Source organism: Amblyomma maculatum, chromosome 8 (genome assembly GCF_055883805.1).
Source record: "Amblyomma maculatum isolate TAMU_Amacu chromosome 8, ASM5588380v1, whole genome shotgun sequence".
NCBI classification, from domain to species: Eukaryota; Metazoa; Arthropoda; class Arachnida; order Ixodida; family Ixodidae; genus Amblyomma; species Amblyomma maculatum.
The window spans coordinates 102,024,770-102,041,630 of NC_139351.1; the positions used below are offsets into that span (position 1 = coordinate 102,024,770).

The following is a 16,861-nucleotide window of genomic DNA, read 5'->3' on the forward strand; positions in this document are numbered from 1 at the left end:
TGTTATGAATAACGTACCTTCGAAACAATTATCCTTCAGGCGTATGGTTCCAGTGACATCACCTATGGCATGCTGTCTTTACTTGTTTAATTGATGTCAGGCCATTTTTTTTTTTGTTTTGCACAGCCATCAATGATAGCACGTTGTATAAAAATTTCTATATCATTGGAAAACCTTACTTCTGGTATTTTCGGGCTAGGAAACTAGAAAGTTCTTTTTGAAGGCTCGAATGTGTTATGTTGGAGTCACTATAAATGGTCGACGGCGATTTCAGTTCTTTATATATATAAAAAACTGCACCGAGTGCATGTGGCGCAGCCTTTGTAGCAAATAAGCACCTGAAATATGGTTATCCAAAATATACATAAGTTTGTCATTTGCGGGAACCAACTGTTTTGCCGTCTTATTAGTGCTGTTAGTTTTCTTATTCAGTTTGTTGAATGATGAGCTTGAACTTTGCAACATATTGTGTTTATATTCACACAGTGAATGTATTGTACGTACATATAACTCTTGCAGTACCACTTGGACTCTTGCTGAATACTATTACATGCATTCAAGTAACAATTGATTGAAAAAGCCATCCTTGCTAAAAGACACAGAAGCAACAATTTGAATACATATATTTTAATGTCTAATTGTAGCCTTCCATTATGAAGTGCTCACAAGACTGTTGAATGGCACCACAATGGCTTTCAGATCTTTTTTTTTGTGCGGTGTATATGTATAAAGGTCACCACAATCACAAGAGTGGCCTACTGTCCTGCATGAGGCAGTTGTTAGAAAGTGGTCCACATATATATTACAAATACCATCCAATTCAAATAATATTGTTGCCAGTATATGGCTCGTAAAATGTCACTCTTTGCATATGTAACTTGAACGATTTCATCCCAGCAGACTGCATCCAAGATGCTAACACCAGGATATTCCCCAACACTACACATTTTTCCAAATTTATTCTGGTGGGTTATAGCAGCCTCAACTTCAGCACCAATATTTACTTCCAGCTGTCATGCTTAAAGGCATAAAAACATTGCTTGCAATGTTGCTCTGTAACAGCAGGTTGGATAGTGGCCTCAGGATTGATGAAAAACTGGTAAGCTTATATTACAAAAATAAACTGCCATACCCCCTCTGTTTTATTGGCACCATCTATGCTTAGCTACCATACACTTTCATAACCACAAGTGCAGCAATTAAGGAGCTGAAGCTATTTACAAGCACAGTACGCGAAAATTTGGTTTGCATCTAAAGTCAGATATTCACCGAGCTACAACAGAGTCAAAATTTGGTGCTCAACCACAGAAAACATTTGGTACGCTGAAATGAATTACTGTAAATTACACAATGAAGCATATCTGTTCATGTTAAATGTCTACTACTCTGATGCCGCACCCATATGAATACACTTGTAAATAAAACCTGTACACAGGGTTGCACAGCACAGCATGAAAGCATAATTTGAAAATGAAATGGGTTACGCAAGAGCACAACCTTGCTGTTGTCTGGAATGCAGCATATGAAGTGAAAAACAACCATGAAAAACAGTAAAACATGTTTGCTTGTAAAAAAGTAGTGTAAATGAATATTTACATATATGTTACATATATTAAATATGTACAGTTTCCAGGCAGTGTGTAATGCATGTCCTAGAATGCTAGCTGAAGGCCCCTGGCTGACAAAAATGGAACTTATGTGATGATGAGTTACAAAAGAAGGGTATGCCCGTCAGAAAGCTAAAAACATTGAACAAAAAGGAAACCCCGACGGTCAATAACAACAGTCACATTCTTTCACTCTGTATGCTGCCACGGGGAAGACAATAGAAGGGATTAAAACCCTAGTTAACATTAAGCTGCGGAGTTTTCCGAGATAGCCTCAGCCACTCGTGTTTGGCAACTCTTAGCAGGCATAACACTGCAAGAAGATCTGACGCCATAACCATGTAGAAGACAGTGTTCCAACCAAACTGCAATATGACTCCCGCTAGGAGGGGGCCCACGGCAGCACCTACAGAGCCTGTGCCGTCGATAATGGCTGTCACCGTCGCTAGTGCCTTCGAGCTACCGGACACAGTCGGATGAGTGCCGAGCTCCGCTGAGACAGCAGTCGTGATCAGGGCGTAGGGGCCGTTGATGAGCAGACCAGCTATGCTCTGCAGGACGAGATTCATGAGCAAGCTCACACTGCCGAAGTGTTCCAAGACGAACATCATGGGCACCGCGGCGACGAGGAAGACCATGCACGTGACAGCGCTGGCTCCGGTGCGGTCCGAAAGGTAGCCGGCAAGGATACCACCAACTATGCCGCCGAAGTCGAACACCGTCGAGATGTAGGCGGAGTCTGCCGAGTCGAACGTTGTGGAAGCGTGGATATAGAACGGAAGCCAGAAGAGGAACGTGTAGCTTACTAGTTTGGCGAAGAAGAGCGCCAGCGAGAAGTCCAGCACGCCGGGGATGGCTAGTGCCTGGAAGAAGGTGACTGCTTTCTTCTCACTCTCCCTCTTTAGCCTGTTATCCAAGAGTAACCGCTCCTCCTCTTCGTCGAACGTCGCGCCGCGCGAATCCTCCTCCGCTTCGCTAGGCGATGCATCGTCGGGGCGGGCGACGGTCGAGGACATGGAAGTCTGCAGCGACGCTGAGCTGCGTCTGAGTGACTCAAAGCCCACTTCTTCGGGATATGGCGTCACGAAGAGTACGACGAACAGTCCCACCAGGCCGCATATGGCGGCTGGAACGATGAAGGACAGGCCCCAGTTGTAGATGACGAACTCTCCGGAAATGTAGGCGCCCAGTATGTTGCCCACGGAGGTATGCGCGTTCCAGACACCGAAGATGAGACCGCGTTTTTTCTTGCCGAACCAGTTGCCGACGCACGTAACGACGCTGGGCCAACCCGTGCTCTGGAACGCGCCGCCGAATAGCTGCACGATAAAGTAGAAGGCGAAGCTATGAATGCCTAGGCTGTAACCCATGCCGAAAATGTGCGTGCTGAGAGCACTCAGAAGCATGCCGAGCCCGAGGAAGTAGCGCAAATGCATACGCTCCGCCACAAATCCGCTCACGAACATGCATGCCGCGTAGGTGAAGAGGTAGATGCAGTCGAGGTACGAGAAGAGGCGCGGCGCATCGTCACCGTCGAAAGGAGCCCAGTTGCACCACGTATGGCTGTTGTTGGCGGTGACAATGATTGACACGTCGGGCGGTGCGTACTGACAGTCTTGGTGGAGGACCGACTTGGCGATACTCAAAGGACGCCGCGTCATATGGTAGCAGGTGTATGCCAGGAACGTGGACAGGAGGATGAATGCGCGGTAACAAGAGAGCCGTCGTTCGGCTGTCAACGACACGCAGCACTTACGGAAGGCCATCTGTAGTAGCCGCAGTCCGAGCGGAGCCGACGCCATCGTTCCGCTCGAGGTTGTCATTTTGCTGTTGCGTTCGGCGCTCCGGGAGCGAGTGCCGTTGCGGGTGCCTTTCCCCGGACGGACTACGGCACGGCCACGGATAGAACTGACATCGCTTTGGGCGTGATAAATACTGCGGGGGCTCGACCGATACGCTTATCCCTTGCTTATCCGTCCGACTTTTGGTCATGTGCTACCGCCTCGTCAGCCATCGCATGCACACGGCACTGACGACACGACACTCTCACATGACTACTTTACTGAAGATACGCATTGAGGAAGCCAACAAGAAAAAAAAAACAAATCAAAAGCACAAACAAAACAAGACGTGAGGGGGCGCAAGTAGCGTATGGCCATAGTTGCTAGACTACATATTGTATTTCTTCTTAAACAAGTGGGGCGCTGCTCTGGCTGAATCGCGCACCACCTCGCATTCTATGCGTGCGTAGGCTTGCCTTAATGGTGACATAAGCTGGTTGAATTTACGGTTCGGTGCACTACCAATGCAGTTAATTGTTCTGTGCAACTAAATGCCGCAGCCCTCACAAATGCACAGTCAACTACATTTTACATTTTATTTAGATGTGCCCAAAGTAAACACACACACACACACACACACACACACACACACGCACGCACGCACGCACGCACGCACGCACACACACACACACACACACACACACACACACACACACACACACACACACACACACACACACACACACACACACACACACACACACACACACACACACACACACACACTGGTTGTATAAGTGTATAAGCGCAACTGCTCAGGTAAGGTGCAAACACATGAAAACCAAACAGAGTACCAAACATACTTGTGTGTGGTTTAGTTTTATTAGCATAGTGCATTGACAGAAGCAGAATCTTTTAAATCCATAATGCTCAAAAAACTTTCTGCAAATACAACACATAAGAATATGGTGGAATGGCTGAGTCCCATAGGGAAGTGATAGGTGTTGCCACACTTTGTAACAAACAAGATGAATGTTCTTTAAATGAATTATTTCTCGGTGCACTGAGCTCAATATAAAAATGGCTTAACAAATTTTAGCACGCAAAGAGAATATTATTTTTCTTACAAAAATCCTCAAAACTTTCCTCAGCCTTACAGACAAGTACAGAAGGAGGAAGTTTTGGCTCTTGTGTTGTCAGCTCGGAGACAAAAGATGGCTGGGCATTTCCAACTGGACGGTAAGGTGAAGGTTCTACACCCAACAGCAAGGCCCTCTTGCGCTGCCTGTGCTCAGCAGACTCGTAGTGATCAAATGCATCCTTGAAACACGAGAAACTTGGGATATTGCATATGTTGCACTGTGAGATCCCTGCAAGAAAAATAAGCAATTTTAGGTGGCAAGCTAAAAGCCAGGAAGCAATTGGACATGTACCGACTCGCCACTTGTAAAGTGATGGCCTTCGATTCCCTGGCTGTGCCATAAGTAAATGTGCATTTCGACTTCATTAAAGAACTTGGAATGCTAGAAAAATGGTATTACAGTTGGAAAGGATCCACTGGAACAAATGAAAGCACAACTTGATGCCATTTGTGTACCGAATGAAACCACCATCAAAATTGTATCTTCACTTAACCAGTCCTATAGCTGCAGCCATTTTATCCCGCGAAATTTCCTAATCGTAACCACCCATCTAAATTTTTGCCACCACCTGCTGCACTTTCCTTTGCCTGGAATCCAACACTCAATCATTTATCCTATTTGTGTCGCATGCCCTGGCCATTTCTTCGTGTTAATTTCAGCCAAAATGTCACTGACTCATGTTTGTTCCCTGACCCAATCTGCGTGTTACACCTATAATGTTTCTTTCGATATCTCTCTGTGTTGTCCTCCCTTCCAGGTGATCCTGTTAGCCTCCACATTTCTGCCCCATGGGTAAGTGCCAGTAAGATAGAGCTGTCACATATTTTCCTCTTAAGGAACACCTGTAAACTGCCGTTCACTATGAGAGTATTTGCCAAATGTGCATCTTATTCTTTTGGTTGTTTTACTCTCGTGGTCCAGCTCAGCAAACACTACCTGTCCTAAGTAAACATTTTTTCCTCACAACTTCCACTGCTTTTTTACCAATCTTAAGCTGCTGTTATTGTTCAACATGACTTTAGTTTTCTATATATAATATATAGCCGCAGTGATGCGGTTACTTCTCAGATGTGCATTGGTACCCCGCACCTCCACCAAGATGTTACGGGGATGTACTTAATGTAACTGGCGCTGGGCTGAACTCGACGCAAAGACTTCAGTAGCCGTGCAGCATCCACTCTGTCAGTGTCGTCGTCTTTCTGAACGCTTTGTCGTGCACGCGTTCCTCGGTCGTAGTCTTTGTCTGTGAGCACATCACTTTGGTCACGCTTTTCCCGGTAACAATATTTATAACTTCTCTTCTAAGATCGTTAAATTTTACTTGTTTTCTCTATATGAATTTTTTGACCCACCGATCTGTACTGCCCAAGTTAATGATCATGCTTTAGTATCTGTCATTCGTTCGTCCTTTACTCAGCAAGGCAATGCCATAAACGAATTGCATTATTGTTATTCTTCATTAACCCTGGCCCCAAAATGTTCCCAATCCTGATCTCTCTATGACGGCTATGCAACTGCTATAGAAGATATTTTCCAAAATTATAGGCTCACCTACACCATGATTCCATAATGCCTCCATGATTAAAGAGGCTTCAACCAAGTCATATGCCTTCTCATAATCTTGTTTGGTTTATGGGGGTTTAATGTAGAGGTGTGTATGGGCTGAAATTCCGAACCCGCAGCCCTGTACTCAGACGTAAGGCCAGGGCCTGGCCTTTTATTGTTGCTATAATTATTCTAAAACACTGAAATTAGAGCTGTCATGTTTAAGTCGACATACTCTGTGGAATATACAGAGGCACAGCACATACACAGGATTAGAATTTGAATTATGCAAAAATGAGTCGGGCATGTGTGGCGTTCCTGCATTGTGAATCCGGCAGCACTAAAGTTTCTTTTTTTTTTGCTGCTGTAAATCGGCCGCCGGGAAGGCCAACTCAGTAGTTCAGCGCACTTCACCACTGAGTCACTGTGGTGAGGCCTTTTTGCAATGTATTATGGCTATAACAGCAGTTGGATGCATTATGCACACATCTCTATCACCTACAATTGGTCTATTGCCATGTAGCCTCTAAGAAATCCTGCCTGGTCCTTTGACTGATTGAAGCCTAAGGTTGTCTGAACGTATCAATTACTTTAGTAAATACTTTGCACAAAACAAAAACAATTGGTGTCACTTTTCATTATATTTCAAAATTATGTAGGCATTCTTCCAAAATTCTTGTATGCTTGAGGTCATGATGCATCACATATAAGATAGGGTGGCCAGTTTTTCTTGCATAAGCTTGCCAACGTCCTTCAACAGACCTCATTATCTGGACCTCACCAGCAGCTTTCTTCCTCTGCGTTACTTGTTAGGATTTCTATCTTTATTTATTCATATCACCTCACAGACTCCAAGATCTGAGCATTGTGTGAGGGTAGGATTACATAGGTAAGGGTAGTCAGGAGTACGATAAATACGTTTACACAGACTAAGACTGTTAGTACTGGTCACTGGAAAGTAGAAACATCATTACAGAACACTTAACTACATGTTAGTAACTTGAAAAAAAAGAAAGAAAAAAAAAAATGGCCATTATTTTTGCCCGAAAATGAGCTGGATCACAAATAATCACAATGTGTTCTGGAAGTCCATCCCAGTGGATTATAGCTTGCAGCAGAATGGATTAGCTGAATGCAACGGTTCTGCCAGAAATATACATAAAGTTTAGAGGGTTGTTAAAATGACATGAGGTGTGGTATGGTTGCACAAGAAGCACTATTAAAGAGTAGGCACTGTAGACTATTCTATGAAATAGATCAGGGTGATTGCAATGTAGAGAGGGAGATCAATGATTTGTTTGTTACACTTGAGTGCCGGTTGTAGTTTCTGGAAATGAAACATACAGCATAACTCTGAACCGATTCAGGAGAGTTATTTAAATAAGCCTGATTCGAGTTGTGGACGAAGAAATGTTTGATAAACAAGCTTACGGATAGTGGCAGGAGTAGATACCCTAATGTGCGTGGAGCTGTAGCTGCTAGTTTCAGTATCTGAGTGGACCAACAGAGGTTACTCAAGAAATGAACACCGAGGCATTTGTATGAACCCACATAGGACAATGAAGTATTATTGAGGAGTAAGGAACTGAAAGAAGAGCTAGAATTTTTCTGGCTGAATGTCATGAACTTGCACTTTGCAGTGTTATGTGACATTTCGCATGATGTGCACCAAATGGTTATGCGATCGAGCTCCCTATGATGGTACACCAGCTAGGAGATCGCTAAATAGAGATTGGTGACCGTTGACAGTAAACTGCTCATGAGCTGACAAGAAATTTCTTATCCATGAAGTCGTTAATAAGTATAGATTAATCCAGGTGAAACGTGAATGCGAGGTGCAGTCAAATGTTTTTAGGGAAGTCTAAGAACATGAAGTCTATTTGAAAGCTTTTGTCCATATTATGTAGTACTTTCTTAGTAAGTCCAGTGGTTGAGTTTCACATGAGAAGCCTTTCCTAAACCTTTGCTGGTTAATAACCCTTGCTGGTTAATAAAAAACGTTGTTACCATCCACGTGCTTAAAATGCTTGATACGATGCATTCAAGGATCTTGTATGGGACAGATGTCAATGACAAGGGGTGGTAATTACATTAGCTTGTTTTCTTGATGAGGATAATAATTTTGCCAATTTTCCAGTCCTCTGAAATTTCTCCATATCGCAGTGACTGATGAACGATATAAAACAGAATATTGCTTGAATGTATAAGTGTTTTTTTAGACTTTACATATTATCTACACCAGCAGAAGTTGATATCTTGAGACTGTTAATTAATACTGCAATATTAATGACGCTTACTTCTATGGTGTTCTTATATTGATAATAAATTGATAATCTACATCTGCTAAATGGTGAAATACTGCAATAGTCTTGCTGCGTGAATGCTGAAGTAAAGTAATTATTGAATATAAGTGGACACGCTGATTAATTGGAATAACAGTGTAACTCAACAAGGAAATAAGGACTGGATTGTCAGTGAGTAGTACGGTTTTCCAAATTTTGCGGTTAGGAGCCATAAGCAACAGACGGTCATGGAGTAATATTTAAACTTCGCTTCCTCTCTTGTTACTGGTAATATCAAATTGCTCTGAACTACTGTTCTATTCATTATCATCCTGATTACTCTGGCTAATGTACAGATCTGCGTAAATCTGATCAGTTCCTTTACCTATCTTATCCATGTTAGCAATGAAAAATGAAACCGCCTGCAACTGAGGCATTTATTCGGCTTCACATATGTGTTTTACCCATTACACTGAGCTAGCTCGTTAAGCTCAGTTCTCAGTACCAAAGAAAATACCAAAGCAAATGGGTAAATGCTGTATACACCATTTCCAAAAGTCTCGCAGTAACCCATCTATTGTCCTGCAGTATGTGAAGTTCTAGCAAATGAAAGCGTATTTCATTATGTTTTGCCTAAGACAGTCTTTTAAGCTTTTTAAGATTAGACTTCCGGAGTCTGGCATTCTGCTTAGAGGGCTATTGACCTCCCTCTAGTCAAAAATGTATTCTAACCAGGCGATAATGAGGTATCTTTCCCGAAACAAATGGCCACAACATTTTCTGAGGAAAAACAAAATAAAAACTAATTAATAGCGGAGTTACAGTAACTGCAGTATACTTATATTGCCATTCTCCTCACCTTCCATTTTTTCTTTGAAGTTTTTCTCTCCCTGCCTAGTCGATTAGCTGCCGAGTGACATGTACCCTCCAGCTTTGCTGATAGCTGCAAGCATGGAGTCTAGTGGAGTATGTCAGGTGCCCACATCATGGCCCGCCTTGCAAATGACGAACAGCATTGCGACATTTTCCTGTGCACTGAACGATCGAGAGGTGTCAGCAGCTTGATCACCTCTGCATATTTCTTGAAACAAACAGATATATATATATATATACTATATGGTGTTTGTTTCTGTCAGTTCCATTCCCACTTCCTGAGAACGCTTTTCATACCTGTATGCTCGATTCCATGAACATGTCCTCTGATTTTTATTACCAGAGTGGAAGATTCCTCTTTTGTTCGAAGCAGCTATCTTGACTGCAGACCCATCAGCCTTCCAACATTTCTTAGAAATCAGGCCTCTCTGTGTGTGTGTGTGTGTGTGTGTGAGCGCACACGTGCACGCACGCGCACACACACACACACGAAGCCCGAGAGCTGCTAACAAACAGAGTCTTTATTCGAGCCCGGCGCAAGCCTAACTGCGCCGCACGAGCTGCGCTGAAGCTCCTGCTAGCTTCCGCAAGCGCACACATGCGTGCCTTCGCATCTCTTCTGTGTCATTTGTTTTTCAAGTGCACGGCTGTCAATGCTGCTAAGAAAAACGATGACAGCTGCAGTGCAGACCATACGGACGTGCAAGAGGCAGTATGAATGCAAAAGAGGGGAAGGCTGTAGGAATGAGACAGCACACAGAACACACTGAAGCTGACATGAACTAGAACCAAAAAATAAAAAATGTTTTGTGCTTGTATGTATGTGCAAAAACAATACATGTGATAGAAAAGCATGTGCAAAGAGCACACAACACACTGCATGGGCTATGCTCACCTTTCAACAGTCAGTCAGAAAGATAGAGCAATGAAATGGCTTTCATGAGATGGCCTCATTTTCAAGGCTCAAGCAATGGCTCGGGTGCCAGCATAGAGAATGAAGAGACTGGCTTTCCGAAAGGGAGTCTGACAGGGTTTTGACTTGAATCTTTTGCGTTTTTTCAAAGTGTACATAGCTCTAGTAATTTTCAGAGACTCTTTCTTTTGTGCACCCTGCTGAACACGCTGATAGCTGGCCCTTCACAGTAGAGACAAGAAATTTTTGCTTGCATATTAACTTCTTCCAAACAATGAGTTAGACGCTACTATATGTAGATCACTCCGTGGTATTCCCACTATGGCTGCTTAATAATTTATAGTTTCTCTTTTATGCTGTTTTGGGGTCAACAACCAAATGATGGCCATGATGCATGAGGTTTATTTAGGTCACATCAGGCATAAAAAAAGAAGCTGAAATATAATTGCTGGTATGTACAGCACGCTCCATATATATCTGTCCGAGTTGTGAAAAATTCTCCTGCGCTAACGACTGCACCATTTCGGCTCAAATGCCGACCGCGATGGAAGTTGCGATAGTCTACGTATTCCAATAAGCAGTTTAACATTTGAACTTGCCTTCATTGTCCAGAACCGGTGAAAAACTGCAGTCGTCTGCAACTCAACTTTTCGTCGCAGCGAGCAGATCAGCCAATTCAACAAGCTGCACAATCTGGCGAACTGCGAGGCCCGCCCCCCTATTCAGAATATTCATTGCTGTGCAGTTCACCAGATAGCGCAACTTGTTAAATCTGCTGCTTCGCTCTTTTGACGAAAAAGTTCTGCTGCAGCTGACTGCAGTTTCTCACAGATTCCTGAGAATGGAAGTGAATTTAGATATTCAATTATTTATCAAAAAATGTAGACCGTCACAAGTTACCTTGCTGTTGGCGGTTGAGCCCAAATAGTCCAGTAAATTGTGCACAATAACTTTTTACAATCTGAACAGATAAACATAAAATACCCGTAGTTTTAATTCGCTACAACATTAAAGCAGCACGCTTCGAGAGTTGAAACGACAATAAATGATGTATCGACAGTTATGCTGAACTTTTTTATATCACATATGTCCTAAACATAACTTATAAACATCACAGGCATCATTCATTACATGAAGTTCACACTGAAACAGCGTGAGAGAAGAAATTAAACTAAATTATTTTACAGTTGCAGGTGACCACCTCATAGTAAGCCCTGTATTCTGATGCACTGACAAAAAGCACAAAACATGCAACTAAATTTAGATGCCTAGAGTCTTATCAAGAAAACACCCACCTTTTACATCACTGAGTGTGGAAAAAAAAAAGAGTAAGCAAGCAGAAGTTCAATGCACATATTTTCCTTTTGAGTATTCTTAAGTCTACATGCTCTTTAGCAAATCTTTCACATTTGTGTAATTCAAAACATTTCATTATCTTCATATCCTGTCTCATGCGACATTGCTCAACAAGCCGCTGGCAACCACCCATAGCAAAAGTGCAGAGCAGCTAGCCGAGGAAAACTTTATTGTCCACCTGATACAAGTGCTAATATATACTACACTATCAAGACAGCCATACTTACCTCCTCGTGCAGCACTTGGCTGGGGTGCAGCAACAGCACTTGGCTTCGCCTCCGAAGTCAGTGCTCCTGGTTCTGACGCCGCCTGTTTGGCTTCCATTTTCTTGGCATGTCCTGTACTAGCCATATGAACTTGCAGCGGAATGGGTCCAGTAAATGTCATTTGGCAGATCTCGCACTTCAAGCAAGGTTGGAAAATAGAAGAGTTTTGAATTTTCCTCTTGTGTTTCTCCGACTCCAAGTGTTGCCGGTAGGGATCTGACCCCGTGAATGTCTTTCCACATGGCGTACAGGCAAATGCGCTCATGGTTTCCAAAGGCTGTTTTCAGCAAAGTCTGTAGAAAGAATGATCAACAGCATGCAGCGAACAGTTCAAACTAGCCATTAAGTTCAGTTCTGACCATGCCCAACGATGAACCAGCCATTATTATTATTATTCTACACGTTATTCTACATATATGCATTCAAATTCACTCGGCACGTGTCATGAGGAATGCCGTGCGATTCATCTACGAAACAGAAAGACAATGCATATTGTTATCATGTCTTAAATAAGCAAACTCAGCTCAAGAATTACTTATTACACAATAATAACATATGTTATTATCATGTAATAACAGATAAGTATGTGTACAAAGAATGGAAACCACGTGAAAAAGTAGACTGACAGCCAAGACAGAATCATAACCAATGAGATATTTTATGACATAACTCAGATATTATGGTTATATAGGAGTTTTGTCTAGATAGACCACAAGCTCACTGAACACTACCAAGTGCAAATATCACCTCTTGCAGCTTAGCACACTGAATGATTCTCTTGCTAGGCAACAAACCATGCTACAGAACTTATGGAGATATTGAATGAAAAATTTCAGTGAATTGCTCCTGGCAGCCCCCTACATTCAGTGGCCATTTCATGCACATCTTTGAATCTTTCCATTCCTTCTTACTGCACACAGTGAAAACGCCATGCCTGATGAAGTGACTATACTCAAGTACTAAAAGGAGATTTGCATAATAAAGATATCTTTGTTTTTGCAACTGAAGCAGCAGAAAGCATGGCAGCAAGTGACTGACAAGCCCAAAAGCAAGTCAATAGTTGGTCACACAAATGGTTTCGCTATACAGAGTTTAAGGTTTTGTACACCCTCCTGTTTTTCATAAAACACCGCCTTAAACTATCAGAAACTTCTTTTTGCATAAGCCAAGGATGATTACTGCTTCTCTATGTTCAGCATTACTCCACTCCCCAAAATTTATACTCCCTATACAATTTCAATTCCACGGGAAGCTCCAGGAACACAAACACAGTGCACATGGCATATAATAATTAAGTTTAGAGTTGAATAACTCGCCAGTGAGATATAATTCTGCTTTTTCATAATACAATCAGTGGCTCACAAAGTGTTCGTCTAACCGGCATCATCATAATCTGCCAGACTATTCCCACTGCAGGGAGAAGGCCTCTCTCATTAAGTCAGAAATTTAGCGCAAAAATAAAACACAATGGATATAAAAGGTCACATAAGGCGATTGAAGAGCGTTACCCAACTACCAACTCTGTGGAATGCTCCTTTCTGGACATGTCGCGATGACTGCTACTGATTTATCTGTCTCCTTCTGTGCATGCTCAGTTTTTTCCATATATATGCTGCGTACTCTGGCAGAATAAAGAGTTGGTAGTTAGCGCTCGTCAATCGTCTTATGTGTTCTTCTCTGTCCATTTTTTTATTTTTGCGCTAAATTGTTGACTTGGTGGATCACCAACTAGCCCGGCAGCATGCTCTCCTCAACTGCCTCTCTCATACTCCTCCAATTAACCCAGTCCTGTGCTAGCTGCATCCACTCGACCCCTGCAAACTTCTTCACCCCATCCGCCCAACTAACTTTCTCCCAGCCCCTGCTACGCTTTCCTTCCCTTGGAATTTCTCATTACACATCCTGCCCATGCCATTTCTTCTTGATTTCCACAGAATGTCAATAACTCGAGTTATTTCTCTGACCTATTCTGTGCATTTCCTATCCCTTAACGTTGCACCTACCATTTTCTGCTCCATAGCTCTCCCAGGCACAGTGTTAGTTTTGGTTAGGTTTGTGGGGTTTAACGTCCCAAAGCGACTTGGGCTATGAGAGACGCTGTAGCGGAGGACTGCGGAAATTTCGACCACCTGGAGTTCTTTAACGTGCGCTGACATCGCACAGCACACGAGCGCCTTGCTTTTCGCCTCCATCGAAAAGCAGCCACCGAGGCCGGGATTCGATCCCGCGTCCTTGGGCACAGTAGCCGAGCGCCCTAACCACTGCGCCACCCCGGCGGGGCACAGTGTTTGTTTTGTTTTTAAAGTTAATAACACAGCCACACACTTTGGGCAATCTGCCAACTTTTCTGGCTAACTTTCTTCAACACAAGCAACCGCCTATTCACACTGTTGTGTAAACGAGCCGACACGCCTCTTAGTTAAGAGACGCACAGCTGCTCCAGCTGCAATGCCTCCTTCGCACACACGAGCCGGCCGCTTCAGAGAGACCGGCAAGAGTCAACCCTGACCACGGAAAGAAAGGTCTTCTATTTCCGTGCCCCTGCCCACAACGACAATCACAGCATACGGCCAACGAAAGCCAAACAGAAGTCAACTGTCATCGTATCGTGTGTGCGGCCAAGGCATGAGAGACGATGCTTCACAAGCGCTCGCGTTTCTTACTTTCCCTCTCTTCCCTTTTCTTCCGAATGTACAATACACAGCCTCTACCCAGCAACCGAGTTCCTTAGTCACGGGGCTGCCACGCCCCGAACATAACACACTCCAATTCGGTCTGTGGAAGTACGATATGCGGAGCATGTACTTGACAAAGCTACTTCTCGCTCTTATGTCATATAAGATGGTCATGGATGCTTTCTGGTTTTGAGCAACTAAGGCTTCATGTTTGCTACCAGAAGCAAACAGCTAGTGCTTGAAAAAGTTTTAAATGCTGATTACGTCCGAACAATTCAGAGCAGAGAGGTCTCCAGAAGGGTCGTATTTTGTTGCGAAAGCAGCAATACATTAGGTCTGGGCGATTTCGCGGAGCCCCAGAGAGGCCCAACTGCGCATGCACAAGGAGCGAGTAACATCACACCGAGCACTGTTGGAGAACAGCGTCAGAGGTGCCGCCGATTCCTCTGCTGTGCGGGTAACTCAGATGTGGCGCCGCTGCCACGCCAGATGCGCATGTGCCAGGAGGGAGTGACGTCACACGGTGCACAGCTGGCGTGCCGAGGTGTTCTAGGTGGCATTGGCCGTGGCCATGGCAGACTCCTCCGAGGGCCTCTCTTAAGAGGAGAATGGCGAAAGCCTACCCTTCCTTTCCAATCATCTGCTTCTCATTGTTTCCCTGTTATCGGCGTTTGTTGCAGTGCTACATATAGTTATAATCGGTTTACAGGAAAGGAACGGCGCAGTATCTATCACACTTTTTCCGGAAATGTGTTTGGACGGTGCACCACTGCTCCTGTCGCGTGGCGTTCTATGGACGCTTTCAAGTCTCCTCCGGAATGCTGACGACGCCCCAGACTGCAGCACTGAGCCCACCCGATTACTGAGCCCACCCGATACAAAGGGTACAGTCACAAATCATTATCATCAACAAATCATCTTTGCAAAGGGGGTTGGGGTGGTGCGGTCAGTGCGGTGTCAAAGCGGGAACGGCTGTCCGGAAAGCGCATGCGCAAATGCGCGTTGCAGGCGGGCGCCGTAAGGATCGCTAGATACCACCTCATGTGGAAAGGAGAAAACGGGAAAGGTAAGGGCAGCAGGTTTTCGGCGCGATGGCTCGGACTACCCCTCTCTATGGAAAACGCGCCGCGTTCATTACACCTCTCCTTCTAGCCACCCTACCCAACGTTACTAGACTAGTAACGTTGACCCTACCATAGCGGGGGCTACTGAGTAATTTCGACCATCTGGGGATATTTAACGTGCACAGACATCGCACTGCACATGGACGCCTCTCCATTTTGCCTCCATCGAAACGCAGCCGCCGGTGGTCGAGTTCGAGCCTGGGATATACCTGGGACCTTGGTACTCTGCCTAGAACGCCGGTGAACTTTGATGCGTTCAACGGAACGCTGGTTGAATTCAATGCAACGCGCTCGGTCGCTTGCAAACAAAGCTTTCGCCCCACTTTCGGGTCATCAGCGTTGAAAACCTCAAAATTCTTTTAACTAGTAAGGGGAATTAATGACAATACATTGTTGGCTTGTAGCAGCAAGTTAGAGCATGCGTCTTGCTGTTTACACCTCTCACATGCAAGATATATATCAAATTAGGCAGTGCCTCCTGGAGAACAAGGAGGCACTGAATTAGGCCAACATATTTCTACAGCACGCCTCATTTCGGTATATGCGCACACACACCATGCTTATTTTAACGCAACATGGCGATAGTGTTCTAACACACACGGCACCAGATCACCATGCCAGCAAGAGCAAGGGTGTGCTGTCCACGTTCCACAATTGCAAATGCTATTCTGGCTTGGAAAAAAAAAAAATAAGGAAACGACATTTTTTACGAATTCTTGAAGTTATTCGCCGACAGCTTCACGAAAAGTACGGCAAGCGAGGAAACTCTTCATAGTGGAAAGCACTGCACCTCTGCACTATGAGAAAAAGAGATGTATTTTCTTAAACATACTGGGGCACAAAGCTAACTGAGCACCTGTGTGCCAGGATTAAAGCATTAAAGACAGCCTGCTATTCAAGAAATCAAAGCTTTTCGCATAATCATAACGTCCTAAAAAGCGTCGCATTAATATGCTTTTCCTGTTTTCAGCATAATAAATTTTTGCCAGAGAATATATTCAACAGTAGTTCAAACCGAAATTCGGCCGCTAGCTTACCTTGAGAACAAACCACAGTAGTGTCAATAAAATACACCGAGGCTACAGTGTTCTAGAGAACTGTATCGAGGCGTTCGCATCCCATAAGCAAAGCGAAATTATAGCGAAATCATGCGAAATCATAGCTGGCTTGGATTGGTGTGTCTTGGATTGATGGATTAGATTTGTTACCGCCGTTGACAAGCCGTTGCCGTTACCGGCCTAGTTCTTGACTGTCTAGCTCCATGCTTTCTAGTCAGTATATTCTAGGCACAATAACT

The 16,861-nt window shown here is 44.0% G+C and overlaps 2 protein-coding genes across 2 annotated transcripts; both read right to left on the minus strand.

Annotated features, from left to right (window-relative positions):
- Nucleotides 1–1,543: 1,543 nt before the first annotated feature.
- Nucleotides 1,544–3,703, minus strand: MFS16 (major facilitator superfamily transporter 16). Its single transcript, XM_084577029.1, has one exon. It carries the CDS (start codon nt 3,428–3,430, stop codon nt 1,844–1,846), a length of 1,587 nt encoding a protein of 528 aa, XP_084433155.1. The 5' UTR covers nt 3,431–3,703; the 3' UTR covers nt 1,544–1,843.
- Nucleotides 3,704–4,248: 545 nt separating this feature from the next.
- LOC146182027 (uncharacterized) lies at nt 4,249–16,802 on the minus strand. The gene is made up of 3 exons (XM_084577030.1): nt 16,602–16,802; nt 11,727–12,058; nt 4,249–4,758 (listed from the first exon to the last, which is right to left on the minus strand). Exons 2-3 carry the CDS (start codon nt 12,028–12,030, stop codon nt 4,484–4,486), a joined length of 579 nt encoding a protein of 192 aa, XP_084433156.1. The 5' UTR covers nt 12,031–12,058; nt 16,602–16,802; the 3' UTR covers nt 4,249–4,483.
- Nucleotides 16,803–16,861: the final 59 nt, after the last annotated feature.